The 22,941-nt window shown below is 46.6% G+C and overlaps 1 protein-coding gene across 1 annotated transcript; it reads left to right on the forward strand.

The window, feature by feature from the left end:
- Nucleotides 1-202: 202 nt before the first annotated feature.
- On the forward strand, nt 203-22,328 carry MRPL3 (mitochondrial ribosomal protein L3). The gene is made up of 10 exons (XM_004588393.4): nt 203-402; nt 1,070-1,254; nt 2,493-2,584; nt 3,144-3,242; nt 8,452-8,551; nt 11,056-11,116; nt 15,865-15,973; nt 17,022-17,099; nt 19,654-19,731; nt 22,141-22,328. Exons 1-10 carry the CDS (start codon nt 338-340, stop codon nt 22,291-22,293), a joined length of 1,020 nt encoding a protein of 339 aa, XP_004588450.2. The 5' UTR covers nt 203-337; the 3' UTR covers nt 22,294-22,328.
- Nucleotides 22,329-22,941: the final 613 nt, after the last annotated feature.

Below are 22,941 nucleotides of genomic sequence, written 5' to 3' on the forward strand. Positions count from 1 at the left end.
CTTTCCTAGCTTCTGGAATCCTGTCTTGCGGTCGCCTCAGTCTTCAACACTTGCACTGCTCACCCCTGGATAGGTGAGCCCGTCTCCGCCTTTTCCCGGGACTCCAACAGGGACCATTCTTAGAGGCGGAACTTGAATGCTGGGTGCTTATCACCCTGCCCGGAACGCGTTGCTAAAGGGACCGGAAGTGCGTCGCCGGACGTCTTTCTTCCGGTGCCGGAGGTCGGCGGAGGACGGGCAGGGCGGCGGTGCAGGTGGCACCGAGGCGGACGCGGGAGCGTGCTGTGGGCTCACCCCGAGGGGACAACCGCCGGGCGCGCGGAGCCGGGGCCGCGCCATGCGGGCTGGGCGGCTGCTGGCGCGGGCAGGCAGTCTGGCTGCGGCCCCGCAGGAGGGGAGCAGGTGCGTGGGGGCGAGAGGTGGCAGTGGGGTGCAGGTGCGTGGGGGGCGAGAGGAGAGAGAAGGGTGCAGGGACGCGGGTCCTGGGCAGGTGGGGAGCTGGTGCCTGCTGGCGAGAGGTGGCAGTGGGGCACGGGACACGGGACACGAGTCCTGGGAAGGAGAGCTTGCCCAGGAATGCAAGAACCAGGAGCATGCTACCGAGGGTGTGCTGGGAGAGCATTCCAAATGGTGTGGGAAAATGGGTTTGTTTTGGTGAGCACTTTTTTTTTTTAAATCGATGTCTCATATATTCACAACAAGCAAACTTTTTTTCCCTTATGGACTCTCTAACTGAAAGCTCCGCTAGCATCACGTGAGCAAACTACTGCCCAGTGCTTGAGGGAGAAAATTGAAGCTTCAGTCCCCCCAAGCCACGTGGGTGTTAGAAATCTGTCTGTCCCAGTGGAGAAGATGAAAACCTCTTCGTCCAGTGTGACCCATCATTCATTGTTAAAACATGAGCCCAATTATTAGTGTAAGAAATATCAGGGGGAAAAATTGTACACACTCCGCCTTGCTAAGGTCCTGGCTTGCTTTCTGGTCTCCGGACCTTCTTTGCCTACTGTGGGCACAGGAACCTTTTGAGCTGTGGACTGGTTGATTTTTCTTTCTTTTTTCTTTTGCGCAGAACACACGTGTGGAGTTTTGTTCGTAGTCTCCATGGCAAGAGTGGCACATGGTGGGACGAACATCTTTCGGAAGAAAACGTCCCATTCGTTAAGCAGCTCGTGTCTGATGAAGATAAAGCCCAGCTGGCCAGTAAACTGTGCCCTCTCAAAGACGAGCCTTGGCCTCTGCATCCTTGGGAACCAGGTGGGTGGGTGGCACTGGATGAATTCTCTAGTTACAGTGAGGTTGGACATGAAATCAGGACTGATAGGTGTATCTCCTGAATTTGTTTTTCATGTCCTCATGGTATTTGTGGGGAGCGGGGAGAATTGGTTTGTAAGTTTATTTTTCAGCCTCTCCGACTGTTAATAAATATTGATCCTAAAGACCTTGGGGTGGTGTTTTATAGAATCAAGGAGAGCCATTCCACGTACGTTGTTTCCTACAGTTGAAAAGTTTTCAATCAGGGGAGAGAGGATGGAAGAGTCTGGTGCAATTGTAGTGTGCTGTGCGGATGTGTCCTTTGGGATTCTGTAGGGTTTTACACTGGCTAGGCAGATCCCTGAGATTGGCTCTTTGTCTGTTAAGACGTGAGATCCAGGGCCTGGTGCGGTAAACTAGTAGCTAAATCCTCACCTTGCATCAACTTGGATCTCATATGGGCACCAGTTCATGTCTGGAATTCTCTATTTCTCATCCAGCTCCCTGCTTATGGCCTGGGAAAGCAGTCGAGAACAGCCCAAAGCCTTGGGATCCTGCACCCACATGGGAGACCTGGAAAGAAGCTCCAGACTCCTGGCTTCAGATCAGCTTAGCTCTAGCCATTGTGGCCACTCGGGGAGTGAACCAGCAGATGGAAGGCCTCTGTCTGCTTCACTCTGTATATCTCCTTCCTGGTAACATAATAGTAATAATAAATCTTTTTTAAAAAATACACGAAATCCACCTGTGGCTAGACCAGAAAGAGCAGTCTTTCCTCTTGAATATGTGCCTCCCAATAGCGGCCAGCAGCCCCCCGGGGGAGGCTTTGCCAGTGTCTACAGCAAAGCCAAGCATCCTGTGGGAAACTGACGCTCGCATGGAGCACCATGGCCACTTGTGGCATCTCCTGTTAGACTGTGAGCGGTGGCTACTTCCTGATTAGTGTGGCTAAGATGAACTGATACTAAGAAAACGCAGCAATGAATTTGTCTTTGCCAGTATTTTAAAACCACAACACGGTATATTTTGTGTAGTGCCCTTGTGTTTGATGATTTCACAGATACTTACTAACCACCTGTATGTTACGCCAGCCAGGTGTGATTGATGGCACTTAGATCTATGGGAAACAAGCTTCTTTTCCTGCCGATAGCTTAGCAGCGGAAGGCTGCCCTGGAAAGGTGGCGGTTGTGTCTGCAGGTTCAGACAGCGCGTGGTGAATGCTGCTTTGCTTTAATTGCCAGGTTCTTCCAGAGTCGGCCTGATCGCTCTGAAGCTGGGCATGATGCCCTTATGGACCAAGGATGGTCGCAGGCATGTGGCGACACTTCTCCAGGTGAGAAAGAAACAAGAATGCCAGGGGCTCAGTGTGCGTGCCAGCATTCTTGATGCAGACTTCCACGGACAGTATCTGTGTCCTGAAAATAGTTATGGTCAACAAAAGGATTAGGTTGAACATTGAAAATGTTAACTTCTGCTGGTATCAGTAATGTTCTGACTCTTGCGTGGGCAGTAGCCTGCTGGTACTAGTGTTGGCATAATTGGGTTAGTGGAAAAATGTATAACCTAGCTTCTCACAGCTCTACCAGCTTAATTCATAATTAAGAAAAAATCTCGGGTTTTTGGGGTGCTGATGTAGCTCATCTGGGTGCTCTGAGAAGCCGTGCTCAGGCGAGGCAGGGACCTGAGAGCAGTTGCAGGTGCGCTGTGTTTATAAACGCCCATCGTGTTGTGTATTTATGCTGTGTAGTTTCCTTCACGGTGTGAGGCAATTGATAGGGGATTGTAGAGTTTCTGATTGTGCCAGGGCCCCTGTGTGCCTAATGTGTAATGTTAAAACCTGTCTGGACGTGAGCTCATTTTAGTGTGTGTGTTTTGTTTTGTTGTTTTTTTAGGTACAGGACTGCCATGTGCTAAAATACACTTCAAAGGAAAACCATAATGGAAAAATGGCAGCCCTAACTGTAGGAGGAAAAACTGTGTCACGCTTCTGGGTAAGGCTGTGCTTTCATTTCTGGAATGGCACATTCCATCGCTTTCGGCTCTCCGTGCCTCTGTGCTCTGAGAATGTGGCCTAGCCATCAAGCCGTGCCCGTCCGTGAGGGGACCCGCTGGGGGGCAGTCCAGCAGGGCTGTTTATGCAGGAGCGGGAGACGCTTGCGTGGGGTCCAGTCGTCCTCCCTAGCTGGAGTGGGCCCCTGGACCTCCTGAGGGTAGCGTTTGTGCATCTGTGTTTAACAGGTTTGTCACAGGGCGAGATGAGTTTATTCCCGTCGGCCTAGAATCCGGCATGTTCTCAATGGTGATTCTGTCGTTTGTGTTTGATTTCCCTTTCTCTGTGCAAAGTTGTCTCGACACTTGGCACCAAGTGCATATGAAGATTGAGTCTGTGTTTTAGAAGCTCTCAGTCCCAGGGACAGCGTCCACATCAGCTTGTTAATTGTTTTTCCTAAGGGGATTACTAATGGAATATTGAGTTGGTTGTTTAAATTTTTAAAATCTCAGCAATATCTTCTATTGAATGACTAAAACCAGGGAAAACCTTGCTAGAAATGGTGATAATGAATAATGATCATCTTCAGGCTTACTAGATCAACTTGTAAATTTTTTATGAAATTAACACAGAATACAACTCCCACTTCCATCCGTCAAAATTGAATCTATGGTGAATCTATGATGTCTACCCGTAGTTTCTTCATTTCCTTGTCCTCATTAACTGCTAGTGAGCACTCACTAGCTACTAGGCCCTAAACCTGTGTTTACATTCGCTGTATAACCTTTTCATGCTCTGAGACTGAAGCATAAACTTGCCCAGGGCCACCCACTGGACAGAAGCAGAGTGGAGGTCCCCAGAGCCTTACCTTTGTAACTGTGTTAATATGCACCCCGGATGAACATAGTCTGGTGGGGAAATGTACTGGGAAGCCAGCCACGCGGTGCAGTGTCAGGAATCCAGCAGGCAGACAACCGGAGGAGGCCAGAGATGAGAGCTGCTAGGCTGGGCGTGCTGGGAGGCATGGCAGCGTGTGTTGGGGGGATCGCGGGATGTGACTGCACCTTGCGCTGCGGGGCAGGCTGCAGGGAGAGCAGTGCAGGGGCCGGGCGGTCATGCGGAATGGGGAGCTGCTGAGACTTCCGAGTTGTCTCGATTCTTTGACCAAGCCAGTAATGGGACCAGATTGTTATCTTGGTGAACTAAAATTGAAGAATTTGGCAGAAGGAGTACTTTCAGGGGTTGTTTTTAGGCAGCTAGGGGAGGGTTGAAGAGAACCTCATTGTGTGTGTGTGTGTGTGTGTGCGCGCGCGCACATGCACATAGTGGTGAGAGAACACAGGATGGAGTGGTTTCTACAATGCCGCTGGGTCGATGCTGAGGCTATCAGATGAATAGCTACAAGGAGAGGGGTCTGCAAGGAGAGCTGTGCGTGAGAGCTCCAGGAGAAGTCCAGGCTGGCTGGCCTCATGCAGTTGAGAGCTGTTGCTGGTCCCTAGGTGGTACTGGAAGCTTGGAGCCTGTTACCCGGCCCTGCGGCACTCAGTTTAGAGGCTGTTTTTCCGTAATGATGGTGCCATGGTCCGTTTGTTTTCTATTAAAGCTCTGTAGCAACATCTGTCTTGGTACCAATTCTTGACAGTTTATTGACTACCAAATGAGGTTTCAAGTAATTCCACAGCAATTAAAAGCATAGTGACATATTTGTGAAAACTTTTAAATGACTGTTAAATAATTGAACTTTAAAAATGAGTCTGTGTACCAGCCTTCATGTGACTCTTTAGTTTGACAAATGCTACTGTTTTCTAATTTGATTAGACTTTGTTTCTTAATGACTGGTTTTGTCATTTTTATTGCCAGTTTTTAAAATCCATGACTTTATGCCTTTGTATTTGTAAATCAGGCATTTTATTGGATAGTTTATTCTGCTCCAGTGGATCTGGGAGCAGTGCTTCCTTTAAAGACTTGTTTATTTTAATTGGGAAGGCAGATTTACAGAGGGAAGACCTTCCATGCTCTGGTTCACCCCCACGTGGCCACATCGGCTGGAGCTGAGCCAGTCCAAAGTCAGCAACAACTTCTGGGGCTCCCACATGGGTGCAGGGTCCCAAGGCGTTAGGCCATCGTCTGCTGCTGTCCCAGGCCACAAGCAGGGAGCTCTCTGGAAAGAGGAGCAGCCAGGACATGAACCAGCACCCATGGTGCCCATATGGGATCCCGGAGTTTGAAAGGGGAGCATTAACCAGTTGAGCCATAATTATCCATAATTCTCTTCCAGTTCTGAAAGTCTGACATTGCTTCTCTGAATATTTAAGTTTTCAAGGAAAAAAAAATTCGAACAGAGTGCTTCAAAGTGTGGTTTGTTATTCTGTTTTACTTAGTGATGAAATTTGTTATGTATAAAACTTTGCGAGCACACTAACAGTATTAGAATAGCCAACCAAGTTGCAATAGTTAAAACTGTACTTCTTTTCCCAAGACTATGGTCCACACACTTTTCTTTTCAGTGTATTCTTTTTTCTTTTAACATTTTTTTAAAAGATTTTTTTTTTAAAATAATGAAAGAGGGAGAGACAGAGAGAGGTCTCCATCTGCTAGTTCATTTCTCAAATGACTTTGCAACATGTGGGGCTGGGCCAGACCAAACCCAGGAGCCAGGAGCTTCTTCTAGGGCTCCTTCATGGATATAGAGACCCAGGCACCTGGGCCATCGCCGTGGCCTTCCCACGTGCATTAGCAGAGAGCTGGACGGGAAGTAGAGCAGCTGGGACTTCAGGTGAACACCACGTGGCATGCTAGCATCACAGGTAGCTGTTTGACCCACTGTGCCACAATCCTGGCCTCACTTTCCACGTTGTATTTGATTCCCTTTAGTGAACATGCAGCACACTGCAGTCGCCTGGCCACTGTATTCATGACTGTGGAGTCTGACCCTCTGCACGTCAGCATTCATGCTCGGGCATAGGACGTGTTACAGAGACCGTTCTTCCGTAATTCCTTCAAGATTCCGTTTTGTAATCTTAAAAGGTTCTCCAAGTGACATTTCTTCACAGTGGGGTGTAGATGCGAGGTTTTATGATTCTTTATAAGAAGAATGGTTCTGTTTGAAACGCTAAGGCGTGTGGGAGCGCAGGGGCCGCGTGTGGATTAATCACAGGCCTGCTTCCTCGGTGAGACCGGTCAGTATGAACTATCAAATATTTAAGCACTTAAAAGCAATCGGCTAAGTCTTCCTCGTGGTAGTACTAGAGTTGTGATTTCTGTTTAATCTGTGAAGAATTTGTCTTCAAGAAATGAGACTACTTTGGCTTTGCTATTTTTGTATATTATTATAAATGAAAGCTGGTGTGTTTTAGGGTAAGGAAGTTACGTGGCCTTCAGCTTGGTTAAATCAGCTCGCCTGGGAGCAGAGTGTTTTCGTCGTGGGAGGGGTAATTACAGAGAGCGTGGGGGACACGAAGCCTCATCCGGGCATTGTCCAAGTGTGGCAGTGCTGTCAGTCTTGGAAATTGCTTTTTGAAAGTTTAAAAATTGCTATTTGGAAGTTTAAAAAGGAAAGGGGAAGAAAAGAACCAGTTGCACTACTCCTGGCTTTAACCTAACTTAAACGTTTTGCTTTTATCATGTCTGAGACCTTATTCATTTTATAACATGTTGATTTTAAATAGAAAAAAAGCTAAAATGTTCAAGTTTAGTGAAACTGAAAGAATGTAAGTACATGTAGTACCTTGATTTCCTCTTGGGTTAGGATTTTCTTGTCTGTGTTATAGCACTAAAACTAAAAGATTTTTCTTAGGAACTTCCTAGTATACTTAAAAACTAATGGCAATGAAATAATGTGCTTCTTAAATCACCAAATGGAATACGTGCAAGTCTAAATTAAATTTGAAGTCTCTTCTAAAATTTCATAAATCTGAATGTGGTATGTCAGGAAAATAATTCCAAGGGCCACACTTTGTAGTAGGAACGTTTGTGTTTGGTCTTGGTGTGAAAGGAGAGTGAGCTGATGAAAAGGATGTCCCGGTCAGGGCATGTGGAGCTCAGCGCGTGCAGCTGGCAGCCAGAGAGGCTGACCGGAGTTTGGGGTGCAGAGGGAGACTCTGGGAGGGACCAGCCGCCCCCAGGGAGCATCAGAGCTGCAGCGCTAGCTGCTCAGGGAGGTTCTGTGGCTGATGGGCTGAGCCGGAGGGTAGCGTTCTATGCTCACACACCACCCGATTTCAGGTCGTTGAAAGACTTCCTGTTAGAAGTAGTGTACATTTTAAATGGAAATTGACAACTGGCTGAAGCTTCCTACAGGCAGGGAAAAGGAACAGTATAGACAAAGGAGCAGCGTGCCCGGCAAGGGTGGTCAGGAGATATAACTAGAACTTTGATACTCTAATAAGCTTTGGAGGTGCAGTGTGGGTAGTATGGGTTGTATGAGTTGACACAGGTATGCAGCCAGCCCCTTGGGTTCTGCAGGTGCTTCCTTTATGGCTAGAACTGGAAGAGAATTATGGATAAGAAAAGAATGTTCCAGTCCCAGGTGCAATGACTCAACTGGTTAATGCTCCCCTTTCAAACTCCGGGATCCCATATGGGCACCATGGGTGCTGGTTCATGTCCTGGCTGCTCCTCTTTCCAGAGAGCTCCCTGCTTGTGGCCTGGGACAGCAGCAGACGATGGCCTAACGCCTTGGGACCCTGCACCCATGTGGGAGCCCCAGAAGTTATTGCTGACTTTGGACTGGCTCAGCTCCAGCCGATGTGGCCACGTGGGGGTGAACCAGAGCATGGAAGGTCTTCCTCTCTGTCTTGCCTTCTCAGAATAGACCGAGTTGCTTTCCTGTGCTTAGTATTGCTGTTCACATGTGCGCAGGGCACAGATCCTCCACTGTACTATGTCTCCCTTCTGGTAGGGCGGGGATGCTCCCCGGGTACTGTGAAGAGCGGAGCCTGAGCAGTAAGGTTGTTCACAGAGGTGGATAAAAAAAAATCTCACCTCCCTTCAGTCAGACGAAACCGCAGCTTGGCTTGCAGAGGAATGGAGTGGGCTTCGAGTTGTTCTCTGCGCTGGCCGTGGAGTGGGCTTCGAGTTGTTCTCTGCGCTGTCCGTGGAGTGGGCTTCGAGTTGTTCTCTGCGCTGGCCGTCACTTGGTCTGGATCTCTGGACACTCGGCCTCGCCTTCCTGTGCAATGTGTCACTTACGTGTGCTGCTCTTCTCCTAGAAATCTCCCTCAATATTGGAGTTTTATCGAGAGCTTGGCTTGCCGCCGAAGCAGAAAGTCAAAATCTTCCACGTCACAGACAATGCTGTGATTAAGCCAGGTAACCTGAGGGCGGGCAGCGGAGGGAATTCAAATACCCATCTCTGTGGTGTGCTTAGTGTCAGTCCTTTCAATAAAGATGAATGCACAATACAAACTCCCAAACACGTTTAAATATAAAACTGCATCTGATTTAATCACTAGGAGCAAGCAGGACTGTCTTTTTCTCCGTGGAAAAGCCGTGGGAAACTCTTTGTTTTCCCTAACAGGGAGGAAAGCTTTTGTTTTCAATGTAGAGAGAGTTTCACATTTGAAAAGCCATTCTAGATAAATGTACTGACTTTAACATTTGAGATGTTTTGCAGTAAGGGAAAGCCAGCTAACTTTCACAGGAACTTGAGAAATACTGGCTGAAGTAGCACCCCAGTGTCAAAATTCTTGCTTCAATATTCTAAAGATTTTACCTGATTATGTTGTTCGTATTGGTTCCGATAACAAAACAATAACATTTGGATGTTCCTGAGTCTCAGAAAAGCTCTCTGGTGCTTGAATGTGAATTCTAACAAGAAGACAGTCAATACTTTTAAGTTTTGAATCTTGAAAGTGAGGTCAATGGAATAGTGTAAAAATTAGGCAAAGTGCTTAGGGCACTGTGTTTTAGAATGGCTTATAATATGTGTGTTCTATTTTGAATTCATAGAGTTTGTTTTAAAATATCACTTTGGTTTTAACCCATGAACCCATTTGTAAACCTAAGATAATAAGGTTTTTGATGCTAACTTTTGTTATAGCTCAACACATGGAATCGCTGTTTAGTGGTCAGAAATGGTCAGGGATCTGCGGTTTAAGCCATTCCATTTCAGAGAAACGAGGTCTTTTACAGTCTCCACTCTAGCTTCGTGGGAATATTTTGGTTGGCAGGTCACAGCTGTGTGCGCTTACAGTTGCAGTGTTGCTTGTTGAGGCGCACAGGCGCAGCGTGCCCACCGACTGGAGGAGGCTGCCCTGGAGGCTCACTGCACCTGTCGCCTATACTGAAGGAGTTGAGGCGCACAGGCGCAGCGTGCCCACCGACTGGAGGAGGCTGCCCTGAGGCTCACTGCACCTGTCGCCTATACTGAAGGAGTTGAGGCGCACAGGCGCAGCGTGCCCACCGACTGGAGGAGGCTGCCCTGGAGGCTCACTGCACACTAGAAGCAGCTCTGAACCGCAGCCTCTGCTGCAGGGAGTCCTTGCTTTAGAAAAAAAAATCTCCCATTCGATGATGTTAGTGAATGCAGTTCTTCAGTTAAACAGTAAGTTTCTTGAGATGAGAGACCATGATTTATGCTTATGCAGCTCTATCCATACATATTTGTAAGTACTTTATCAATGTTAATTGTCAAACCGAATAGTTTTCACATATGCTAGTACCAAATTTATATGGAAGAAATAGAATTTTAACTTTTTTTTATATGAAAGGCAGAGTTAGAGAAGGAGAGACAGCAAATCTGCTGGTTCACTCCCCAAGTGGCCAACAGAAGCCAGGAATTTCTTGGTGTCTCCCACATGGGTGCAGGGGCCCAAGGACTTGGACCACCCTCTACTGCCTTCCCAGGCCATAAGTGTGAGGCTGGATCAGAAATGGAGCAGCGATGACTTGAACGGGTGCCCATGTGGGATGCTGGCACTGCAAGCAGAGGCTTAGCCTACTATACCACGATGCTGACCCCAGTCTTAACTTTTTTTGAGTGACATTCTCAAGTACATTTAAAGTAAGGTTTAGCTTGCAATGGGGGAATCTCAACTGAACTTGAGCTGTGGTTATGCAACAAGGTGGAGGAATCCACCATGGTGGGAGGGTTTGGGGAGGGGTGGGGAGAACCCAAGTACCTATGTAACTGTGTCACATAATACAATGTAATTAATGAAGTAAAAATAATAAATAATTTAAAAAAATAATAAAGTAAGGTTTAATTTGAATACAAGCTTTGTGTTTCTATATATAATTAAGTATATCATAGTAGTAGGTTTTTGTGCTCTCCAGGCTCTGGGTACATTCTAGGAGAACTGGATTTTGTTGGTGTGATGACAAGTTCCACCTTAGTCTGAGCCATGACAGGGCTTCATACACATGTCATATTCCACCATAATCTTCTGGTACCTGAGTTGAAGTGATCATGTTTCCTAATTGAGCCTCGACGTGGTTTTAGTTATTCTGTTGTTGTTTTTCTTATGTAAAATAGGAAGTACATCTTAATTCAGTGTGTTACGGTTCACTCAAACAGCCAGGCATCATCAGACCTGTGTAATCCGGCAGAAGGACCGGGCTGTCTTGATCTCTGTTAGTGTGGCTTGGGCCTCCTTGGAGGAGCATGGCCACAGGGGGGTCTGGGTGCCTGGTTCAGTCCAGCACCACGTGCCAATTCAGGACAAGCTTGTTGAGTCATCCGTTGTTACTTTGAATGCTTGTAACTGCAGGTAGAGTCCCTGTGTGAGACCAGCTGCTCAGAGGCTCGGGGTGGTGGTGAATGTCTGAGGGAAGCTCTGTGCTGATGGTTCCCTGACCGCCCTTTCTCTTCCAAGGCACGCCTCTGTACGCTGCTCACTTCCGCCCAGGACAGTACGTGGACGTCACAGCCAAAACGTAGGTCCTCACGGCACATCTGCCTGTTGTCGTCTCCTGTCTCATCCGTAATTCTAGTCTGGAATGCTTCAATGTGCAGGGTGTGCTTTGTTGTTATTATCAGGACAAACTGTGCGAAGGGCTTTAGTAATGTTCTACCTTTGAAGTGTGTGCAGATGAAAGTCAGTGGTAAAATCAGCAATTATTGAAATGAGAAGTTATCATCAAAGAATAAGATGTTTGTGTCGTATTAGTTCATCACAAGTGAAAAGCTAATTGTCGGGGAGGTTGTGCGTTAACTAAAGTCTTCTGCATTCGTGTGATTTCTTTAAAACGTGTCACTTTTTGGCTGTTGAAATTTTGTATAATTTTAAGACTGAGAGCATTTGATCAGTTGAATCTAAAATACAGTGAAGTCATGATCAAGTTGTGTCCTATAAGAAATTCTTGTGATGTTGCTTTAGACACTTGTCAGTTTTACCAAGACAGTGCAGTAAGCAGGGCTTTCGGGCGATGGTACAGGAAAACAAAGGCGTGCAGGATTAGCACATAGAGAAGTCCTTGGAGTAACCTGCTGTGGCTGGACTCGTAATGGGCAGGTTTGGAAACGGAAGTCGCACCCGTTTCTAAGCACCTTTCATACTCTGCACTGAGGTGCTTACTGAAGAGCTACCTAGGGTAGAGTTTAGTTGGTTGTTTCATTGTTTTTGTTGTTACTGTGTTTTTTCTCCCTTTTCTTAAGCAGGGGTAGATGGATGATGAGATTATCGTGTTGGGACTTTCCCTCTGGTGGCTAAGGAGGAGGGAAAGACCTCGGGCTTTGTTTCTCAGTGTGTAGCCAAGGCACTTCCGGCGGATGTGGTGGTTACACCTGCAGCCTAGGAACGCATCAGGATTCCTTCTAGAAGGCCGAATGTGGAGCTCCAGCTGCTTAGTCATAGCTTCAGCAGTCAACAGACGTTCCCAGAGAGCAGTGGTACATGTTAGGGTTCCTGAGTGTGTGTGTAGCTATTCTTGCTCTGCTCTGTATTTCTGAAACAACATTGCAGTATGTCAATGAATATGTATGGCTATATTCTAATAAAGCTTTATTTACGAAACTAAATGGTCAGTGCAAGCCATGGCACAGAGAGATGCCCGCTGTGTGGCATCTGGTAACTGCAGGACGGAAGGAGCAGACCCCCTCTGCTCCCATGGCATGGGTCTAGCCGTCACCAGTTTTTGAAGGTGGAGCGTTTAGGTTCGCAGCCCACAGTGCCTGGCCCCCTTACAGCTAACACGTGCGAGAAGTGGGTTGAAAGACAAGATGATGAAATCTTCCGAATAAGTTATAGAACTGATTTTTTGTGTGACTTGCTTTACCTAAAGGAAATACTCAGATTATATATATTTTGTATTTTCCTGATTTTGAGATATGTCTCACAATAATTTGAATTTCTAGCATTGTGTTATTTCTGATTTGAATTTCCCTTTTTCCATAAGCAGTTAAAAAACTATAGTGGAAAAGGGTGAAGTAGCTAAAGGTTTGTGTTTTGTATCATGTTTAGTTACTCTGTGAGCCGTAGAAGTGTTTGCAGTGTGCTTCTGTGTGCTAAGTCTAGACGGGTGCGTTTCCTCCCGATGTTCTTCAGTCGGGTGGCAGCTGAGGGGACCCACAGTGGGAGCCTGAGCCACCCGGGAACAGGTGCGCCCTCTCCACGGGCTGAGTGAAGACAATAATTTGTCGTGTCATTTGTGTTTTATCCTTTCTCTTAAAGGTTATTTATTGAAGAGGTTCCCGTGGTACAGAGTGTAACTACACGCTGTATTCTAGAGCTACATTGAAAACATCATCTGTAATTAGCCAACAGATAATTAGCACTTTCAGGATACCACTTTCATCTTATAATCATTTACTCCTAAAATAAGCTAAATTATCTTCTGTAATTTACCTGGCATGCGTTCTGTTGGTGCTTGCACTATCTTTTCAAATGAGAGAGAACTCCATTTGAGAACTTGGAAGGAATTATTAGCAGACTTTGTACCAAGAATACCCTGTGTTTGAAGCTGGCATTTTAGAAGCATGTCCCTTTAGGGGCTCCCTCTGCTTGTTTACTAATTTTTCTTCTTTCAAATGAAGGAGACCTAATTAAAATTTAAAAATTGATTTGTCTGAGAGGAGGAGGAGGTGGTGGTGAGGAGCCAGCAGTTGGTTCGTTCTCTGCTGCCTACAGTGGCCTAGACGAGACTCTGGCCAGAGCGAGTGCCAGGGGCCTGGAGCTCAGTCTGTGTTTTCCCACGTGGGCTGCGGAGACCGGCAGTTTGGTCATTCTTGCCGCCTCTCAGAGCTCACATGAGCAGGAAACTAACCTCGGAGCAGGCTGGGGATTAACACAGGCGTCCATAGCACTAGACCAAGCACCTTCCCCACCCCAACCCCTCTTTTCTGCGTGTTGTTTGCTTAAACCATATTGTAGAAGTCATATGACTCTAGGGTATTTTTTTTTTGTAAATTGTCAAACTTTAAAAAAAAATGTTTATTTAAAACGCAGAGTTACACTGAGGGAGAGGGAGAGAGATCCTGCATTCACTTGTTCACTCCTGATGAATGGCCACAGCAGGCAGGGTGTGCCAGGCCAAGACCAGAGGTACAGAGCTGCTTCCGAGTGCCCCTCCCCAGGCCTGGGGACCCCCTAGCTCTGATTTCCCAAGTGCATTGACAGGGAGCCTGACCTGAAGTGGAGCAGTGGGCACTCAAGCTGTTACCCTTATAGGATGCCAGTGTCTCAAGTGGCAACTTAACCTGTTGAGCCACAACACCAACCTCATTTGTGAAGCTTTTTGTTTTCCAAATTGTTAAATTGCTAAAGCATAATTTTAGTTAACTATTTGATTATCAGCTTCTTTAATTTCTTTTTGGAATTTTATATAGAGAGGCATTTTGTTTATTATGTATTAAATGTGTGTTTTAAATCTTGATTAGGAATAAACAGTGTTTTGAGTTTGCAAGGCAGAAACAGAATTATATAAGCCAAAAGTGCTGTTTAATTGATTAATGTAAAGAAAGTGTTATAAACTACACTTAAATCATTTATATACAAGTAATTTTTACCCTGGTCTGTAATTTGATAATACTTCCCTTTCATTTTTACATTGCATTCTTGGTTGATCGAAATGTGTAGTATTTATGCAGGCTTTTTCAGTCCATTGCTTTCTGGTAATGTTCTGTTAAATGTATCAAGAATTCCTTGTTAGGAATTCCTGGTTTCATACTGTTGGGTTTGGTCCTCATGGCTGCCTTTATTCGGATTAGGGAATTATTTTTATGTTGAATAAATCATATTAAAACTGTATTGACAGGCCTGGAGCGATGACTCAATGGCTAAATCCTCACCTTACAAGTGCCAGGATCCCATATGGGCTCCAGTTTGTGTCCTGTCTGCTCCACTTCCCATCCAGCTCCCTGCTTGTGGCCTGGGAGAGCGGTAGAGAGTGACTTGAACCTTGGTACCCTGCAGTACGTGGGAGACCCGGAAGAAGCTCCTGGCTCCTGGCTTGAGATTGGCTCAACTCCAGCCGGTGCAGTCACAATGGATGGAAAATCTTTGTCTCCTTCTTTTTGTAAATCTGATTTGCCTCCCTCCCCACCCCCGCAAAAAAAAAAAAAATCTTTTCTAAAAAAAACCTATATTGACATTATCTAGTGAAAGATTACCAAAAAAACCCTTCATGTAAAAACAACAGTAGGTGAGGTATTTGGCATACAGCTGTCGTTGCCAGGCTGCTAGCAGGGAGCTGGATGCGAAGTGAAGCCGCTGGGCCATAAGCCAGTGCCCATATCAAATGCTGGCTTCCCAGATGTTGACTTAACATACTAACACAGCCTCCTAGATTGAGTTACTGTCTCCTGGCTTTGACCTAGCCCAACACTGGCTGTCATGGGCATTTGAGGAGCGATCCTTCAGATAGAAATCTGACTGGCAGTCTGTCTCTTCATTGAAAATATTTTTTTTTTAAAGGAGATGTCTGGTGTCCGCAGTGGTGTCGCAGTGTTGAGCACAGAGCTCAGTGTTCCATCACACTGCTCATCTGTTGCTGTCTGTTCTGTGACCTCATAGTTCCCATCCCACCAGATCCTAGACCAGCTTACCTGGACGCCTCTGCTCCGAGCCTCGCAGGCTCTCAGACCAGGCCTCAGCCAGGGCTGCGGGCGTGTCATGGCCTCCGCGGGCACCGCCAAGCTGGAGCCATGTGCACATCCCAGCCCTGTGCACAAGGCCCCTTCCAAGGTGGCAGTCAGCCTCCCGCAGAGCCAGCACGCAGTAGCCTCCTTGGAACGGAATCCCAGAAGTGACTTCTGATTCTAATTGACTGTATTTTATGTGTTAGAAGCAAGTCGGCAGGTGCCCCAGACTCCAGGGGAGGGGCTTGAGAGCAAGGGCGCTGGGATCTTAGGGCTCTAATGGCCGGCTGCCTGGATATCTGAGTACCATGGAGCTTGCAGCACTTTTACTGGGCTGCTGTGACAAGGTGATGCGATGCTGCAGCTCCCTGTGCTCATTGCACTGTTGTCTTAGAGCACTGAGTTTCTGTTTCCCACCAGTGACTTCCGGAGTGTGCGTGTCAGGGAGAGAGGACAGAGTATTGGTTCACGCTTGTGCTTCTGTGGCCTTCCCTAGTTATTATTTAGATAGGAGGCTTTGTGAAAGCCCTAAGGTGCTATAAAGCGGGCAGTTAGGGACATTTTCTGTCCTATTCATTATGTGAATTCCAATGTTGGTTTTCTTCAGGATTGGTAAAGGTTTCCAAGGTGTCATGAAAAGATGGGGCTTCAAAGGACAGCCTGCTACTCACGGCCAAACCAAAACCCACAGGAGACCCGGCGCGATCTCAACTGGTGTAAGTGCGCGTGCTCGTGTGCCCGAGTGCTGCGCATTCAACGTGCGCACGCACGCAGCGCTCGTCCTGTCCTGGAGTCTGGCCCAGGCGGATCTCTGCACTGGCCCCTTGCGGGGCATGTCCTGTCACCCTCCAGAGCCAGACTTAGAAGCCAGACTCTTAGGACCAGTGTCCCCAGGGCTTCTCGGCCACTTTCCCATCATGTCCTCTGTCTGCATTTTCCACTTTGAAATTAGCCACATAAATGGCAGGTCAGACTTTGCATATTTGTTTTTTGCTGTAAGAACACAGTCAGGAACACTACTGTGTTGCAGCGGAAAATGATAGAGAAAAATACGAAAAATAAAGAAAAATGTATCCTGGTGAAAAGACCCTAGTATTGACAATTCAGGCGCACTGTCCCTGAGGGATGGAATAAAGATCTTAAGACAGTTTTTATTCTTTGCAGCCTCAGTATAATGCAATATTCTGTATCACTCATAGTAATAGCAGTACAGATTGGAGCTACCCTTATGTACTCATTGCACATGTAGTAGATTGTGCTGTTAAATTAACTTTTGTCACTCTTTTGGCAAGAATGTAGAAACAACCAGGGCTGAACGGACTCACTGTTGTAATGACCAGCAGCCCTGGGATGATCCAGAGCAGGGAGTGGGCCTCCCTGCAGCGGTTGCAGGACCCGGAGGCCCAGGTAGCACGTGGACAGATTGAGCACCTAGCAGGGCCGTTCCTCTTTCATTGGTGATGTGATGGGGGGTGGCCTTTCTCTTCCTTAGTGTCTCAGTGGGTATTGAGGCAGTTGTTATCCTCTTGTTACTGAATGTTTCTTACACTGTACTTGTTCTGCCAGGCTCATTTATAAAGGATGGATATCTGGACGTGAATCCATCTCACTCTGTAGCTCGCTCCTCCCGAGTTAGCTCTGCAGCAGCCCGGGGCATAGGGAGAGCATGAACGCTGTTCATCTTTTGTGTTCTCAGTGCGCGTGCGCCTGGGCAGGTGCTGTTCGGAGCTGGGAGCACTGAGGAGCGTTAACTTCTCTCCTCAGGATGTTGCCAGAGTCTGGCCTGGAACCAAGATGCCTGGACAGATGGGCAACGTGGACAGGACAGCATACGGACTGAAAGTGAGTTTTTGAGCTCTCGGGGGCAGGTCCAGCGCGTAAGTACCAAAGCACCAGGATCTGTGTTGCCTGTGTTTGTGCGGGGCTGCTCTAAAGGGTTCCCGGTTATTGTGAGGTGAAGGACTCATGGAGCTTGTGGCTGTGCCAGGAGTCGTGGAGTACTCTGCGTATTCACTCAACACCCAGGAGTCGTAAAGAAAAGTGCTGTGCTCTGCGACCTGGAGAGTTTTGACAGAATAGTGTTGTATTAAAAATAAGAAGAATAATAAGATTCACAGCATTAGGGACACTGCTTTTTAGGAAAGAATGAACCAAAACTCCCTCTGTGTGTGTGCTGCTCCTAGAAAGAGGGAAGCCGCACAGCAGGTTGTCTTCCGTGATGCTTGGGCTGTGTGGCTGGAGGTAAAGGGGCGGCGGAACGGACAGTCAGGACTCGGACAGTCATGACTCGGACAGTCAGGACTCGGGGAGAAAGCACTGCAGAGACTGCAGCGCAGAGCCATTTTATTCTTTAAAATACAGACTTACATTTGTATTTGAAAGAAGATACGTTTGTTTTCCACCAGCTTGAGAATTGTATGAAATACCTAGGTGAAAATGGGTTGTATCCTCAGGACCTTCTATAATAAAATTTTTGTGAAACAGCTAGTGTTTTGATGTGCATGGATTTGTGTTTCAAAGTGTAGGTAGCAGAGAAAAAACCAGTCACTGACAAGAGTGACACCGAGACCCTGATCGGTCTCAGTGCACGTCCTTGCTGGCTCTGTGCTTCGTATGTGTTATTGATGAATCTTGACCAGCAAACGTTTTTTGAATTTTACATAATTAAATTGTAGTAGGATTCCCCAGAGGGAGGCCAGGAGGCTTCTTAGGAGGCTTGGCTCACACGGTGGTGAGAGCCGAGGAGTCCCCCTGCGGTATGGCCTGGGGTCCCTGGGTGTCGGCACCGCGCTCAGCCGAGATGGAAGGCTGCAGAACCAGGCAGCTGGTGGGCAGCTCGGTCCACAGCAGCAGGCCAGGGACCTGCCCTGGACATCAGCAGGGGACAGGTCGGTGTCCTGGCATCCAGAGGCTGGAGATGGGGTCCCTGGGTGTCGGCACCACGCTCAGCCGGAGACGGAAGGCTGCTGACCCAGGCAGCTCCGTCCAGAGGCTGGGGATGGGGCTGGGATGTCCAAGGGCAGGAGAAAAGCCCTGGTGCCCGGGACTGGGTCCTGCCCTCCCGCGCCGACTCCAGCTCACTGCCCGTCTCCCTCAGCAGCCGCCCAGGCCTCCTGCAGGTAGCACCCTCCCACTGGTCCTGCACTCCTCTTTCCAGTCAGGTTGACTAATCAGCTGTCAGGAATGACTTCGTTCCTCTTCTGTCTTGGACGCCTCACAGAGACCATCTGTCTGCAGTTGTGTGTGATTTCAGCTTGCATGGTGTTTAACACTGAGCTGCTGTTAAACACAAGCATAATCAAACTTGCTTTCCCCTCGAGGAGTTTGTTTTCTCAGTACCATTTCTTGATGAGTCATTTTTGACAGTTGTTCTTCACATGAAGTTTGCAAACCATCTATTTTAGATTTTAGTTCCTGCAGAGTAGTGGTTTTTCCAACTTGTTGTTGCAGACTAATCCTAACTGAAAAATAAAATAAATTTTTAATTATTACTTAGTAGTGCCAACAGCCTAATGGAATACATAGGTAGTTCTGACCGTATTGTCACTTTTCTGTCACTCCCACAAGATGTAGCTGTTAGCGTTCTTACGAAGTAAGTCCATCTATGGGCCTGACACAGTAGCCTAGTGGCCAAAGTCCTTGCTGGTTCGTATCACGGCTGCTCCATTTCCCATCTTGTTTCCTGCTTGTGACCTGGGAAAGCAGTCAAGGACAGTCCATCGCCTTGGGACCCTGCACCCACGTGGGAGACGCCCACCTTCCTCTTTTCCTCCTAAGTTTTAACATGGCATTTTTTCAAAGATTTATTTTTTTATTACAAAGGCACATACGTAGAGAGAAGGAGACACCCACTGGTTCACCCCCCAAATGGCCCAACAGCCAGAGCTGAGCCAAGCTGACCGGGAGCCTCTTCCAGGTCTCCCACGCGGGTGTAGGGTCCCAAGGCCTTGGACCGCCCTCCACTGCCTTCACAGGCCAAGGCAAGGCGCTGGGTGGGAAGTGGAGCGGCCAGGGCACGAACCGACACCCCTGGTTGCTTGTGCTGCGGGCAGAGGACTAAAGGACTGCACCACCTCGCCAGCCCCTCCCAGGGCATGTGTTCATTTTACTTTATAGTCAGGCGTAACAGTCCATTAGATAAAGATACCAACACGTAGCATATAAGAAAGGAAAAAATTTAACAAGCAAAAACACACAGGAAAAGGAACCTACTGTTCTTGAGAAGTAGACAAGGGCTGTAACCGGTCATCAGATCCCAGGGTGTCAGTCTCATGTAGATTACATATTTACGCACTCTCTGTAATAGTTTCCGCAGATCACGGAAAACATAGTATGTGATAGAAGCGTATTCCTTGATTTGGAACTCTTAAAACTCTTATTTCCTTTTATGCCATAGGTGTGGAGGATAAACACAAAGCACAATATAATCTACGTGAATGGCTCTGTGCCCGGACATAAGAACAGCTTAGTAAAGGTGCGTACGACTGCCTCGCTGGCTCTAAGGACGGTGTCTCGTGCCTTCCCCCGCCGTTGAGCTTTACCTAGGTGGGAAGAACATGCATGGTGTTCACACAGCTGGGGAGTGGTGAAGGGAGTCGGGCCAGTAAAGCTGAAGGCTCTTTAGGAATATAAAATAGTATGTACTGTCACTAAAATATCAGCATGTCTCTGTTCTTCCAAAGAAAAACACTCAAGGTTTTGAAGAGTTAATGTTAACTAAGGAACCAAAAATATGTGGGATGAAATTAGAAAATTCATAAGAAAGGTAGCTATAGGGAAAGGTTTTTTTGGGGGGGCGGGGATGGTTTGTTTTGTTTTTTGTTTTTTGCTGTTGCTAGTACTGCTGGCATCCTAATCCTAGCTGAACTGTAGTGTTGCTTGGGCTCAGGTCTCCTTCAGCATTGGGACACCATCTAGGTAATTTACATGTCACTAGTCTTAGAAATGCGTAGTGGGTACGGTGACATGGTCATCTAGCTGTCATCCATCTTTTAGTACCAGGAGCACTTACAGCTCGGAGTTGCCATTCGTCTCAGTAAGTGGTTACTTGCTACAATTCGGTTCATGGTTGTAGCCCGCGATGGTTAGCACTAAGGGTGGGCAGGAGGCATGCCTTGGGAATTCCAAGAATATATCTTCAACAAATAAATACTGTGAAAATAGATCCTTAAAAGAATTGGAAACGTGATACCTGAATCACTGTCTTTCATAACCGGAAACAAATGTCTGTCCCAGTGTAGAGGTTTGGCTTTGGGGTCAGAAGGTCTTCCTGGGAAGAGAGCGCGCCATCCACTGAGGCCTTTGTGCCTCTACATCAAGGCTGAGCTGACACCTAGAAGTCGCCCCAGACCGCTCAGCTGCCCCTGGAGCCTTCCAGGGTGTGCCTTAGGAAGCTGCTACAGGCTGAGCCTGGCGGCGGCAAACCCAGACATTGCAATAGATATGTTGAGTTCTATCTGAATGGCCAGACTAGACATGCCCCTGTTCTGGGTCTTTGTAACTCTGACCTTCAATAAATAAATAAATAAAGCTTAAAAAAGAAAGTAAAAACAGAAGAGAACTAACATGAGCAAAGACAGTCTCGGGTTGACAGACCTCTTCAGCAGGTCCGTAAGAACTATGGTGAGTCATTTACAGCGTCATGGCTGATGATGAATACTGCTCGTTTGTGCTTACCCAAGTGTCTTGATTTAGAAATTATTTTCAAATTCCCTTGGTTTTATTTTTTTCTAGTAAACGTTAAAGAGAAAATGATGGGGTGGAAGTGAGGAGTCTTGGTGAGAGCAGGAGTAGCGAAGCCAGACTTTAGACTTGTGGTCTTGAAGCTGAGACTTTGGCCTCGCAGCCTCCGAGGTGATGTCATCAGGTTTCAGATGCACAAGGTGCGGTGGTGTCCCTCACACGTAAATAGGCAGACAGTGCTGCTGTCTGATAGTTAGCTGTCTAGTTAAATAGTTACCAGGTTAGCACAGAGAGCTTTATTATTGTGGGTCTAACAGTTTATTTGCATGATTTATTGTCATTCCTAAATACTGGAAAAACTTAGATTAGTAAGAATATGACTTTTTTTTTTTTTAGTTTTTAGTTAACATCAATCCAAGATTAGTGCAATGGAGGGGGAAAAAAACACAGCTAAACAAATTTATTTTCTCCTGGGCAAGTAACTGATAATTTTTTGGAAACGTTTTAACAAGAGACTAAAATAGATGTGTTCCTGGCGGCTGTGTGTTTATTTCAGCTAAATTATTCATTTCTTATTGCCAAAGTGAGTATGCCTTATTTTACTCTGTATATAATTACATGTATTTGTAAAAGAAAAAAAAAAGTTATATCTGAATGAAGGAATTCCGTAATGTTTACCAAAAATAAAAGTGGCATTTTACATCATGACAGTCTCTGTATGAAAATGTTCTTGTTTGTAGTTGGAGCTTTTTCAGAGCACAAAGAGTTAACATGGCTGCTGTCAATCCTGAGTTTTATTTTTACAGTATTTAAATAGTATTCTGTCCTTCTCAGTTAGAATGCTATTTTACTAAAAGTAAACTGGTTTCCTTAGCAAAAAGAGTTTATTATATCCTCTTAAAGTTAAAACTAACCAAAGTGTTAAATGTCTTAAACCTCAAGTTTAAAAATTAGTTATCAAAATAAAAAGTAAAAACTGGCCATTTTGAATAGTTTAAAATAGTTATTAGAGCTTAGTTATATAATTCATGTCAGATATTTTTATATAAGAAATTATATGTAACATTTCTATTATTTACATTTGAAAAACACAAGGACAGATTTTTCTGGCTGCTTGTAGTGGCTTAGGTGAAGCAGGCTGCGTTTCGACGGCTGAATTGGTTGCACTTCTGAGAAGAATTTTGCTTTGCTCCCTTCCTAGGTCAGAGATTCCAATCTGCCTGCATATAAGGATTTCTGCAAAAACCTGCCATTCCCTACTTATTTCCCTGATGGAGACGGGGAGGAGCTCCCTGAAGATTTGTACGACGAGGACGTGTGTCAGCCCAGTGCCCCTTCTATAACGTTTGCCTGATGCCACTGGGCGTGGCAGAGCTCGTGTGAACAGTGAGCCTTCGAGCCAGAAAAGTAACGTAGCCAGGTCTTAGATTCCGCTTGCTCGGTCACAGCCAGTGCCAGCTTGTCATCTCTGTCAGGGCCCTGAGTCGCTCATCCCACAATTTTTAAAATTATCACGTTTAAGCAAGAAAGTGGAGTGGATTTGGAAGAACTGGTAACTTGTGGACACTTCATCGTTGCTGCACATTTCCCATGTTGTCTCGAGAGGCTTATGACTAACTTTGAGGAGCTGTCTTTCAGAAGGGCCTGCTGCAGAGCAACAGTGGGAACCCCACAGTGACTAGGGCACGGCCTGTCTGGACCGAGGGAACCGTTTTCTAAAATTCACTTTCATCATTTCAGAATCTTAAAGGGACAGCAGCTGGACATTTTATTAATTTCAGACACATTCATGCAGTAGTGACATAAGGGCTTCTGACGGAGTGCACAGTCCCAGCGCTGGCCTGCTCACCTCTGCAGCCAGGTGGCAGTGGCCCCTGCTGCTGCGTGGTGTAGTCCATCGGACAGCTGTGGAGGCGACTCACTGCCCAGCTGTGAGATCCTGAGCTGTGCTCTACTGGATTCACTGCTTTAGACTTTGTCTTGATGTAGGGAGCCTTGTTAT

This window comes from Ochotona princeps, chromosome 30 (assembly GCF_030435755.1).
Source record: "Ochotona princeps isolate mOchPri1 chromosome 30, mOchPri1.hap1, whole genome shotgun sequence".
NCBI lineage: Eukaryota > Metazoa > Chordata > Mammalia > Lagomorpha > Ochotonidae > Ochotona > Ochotona princeps.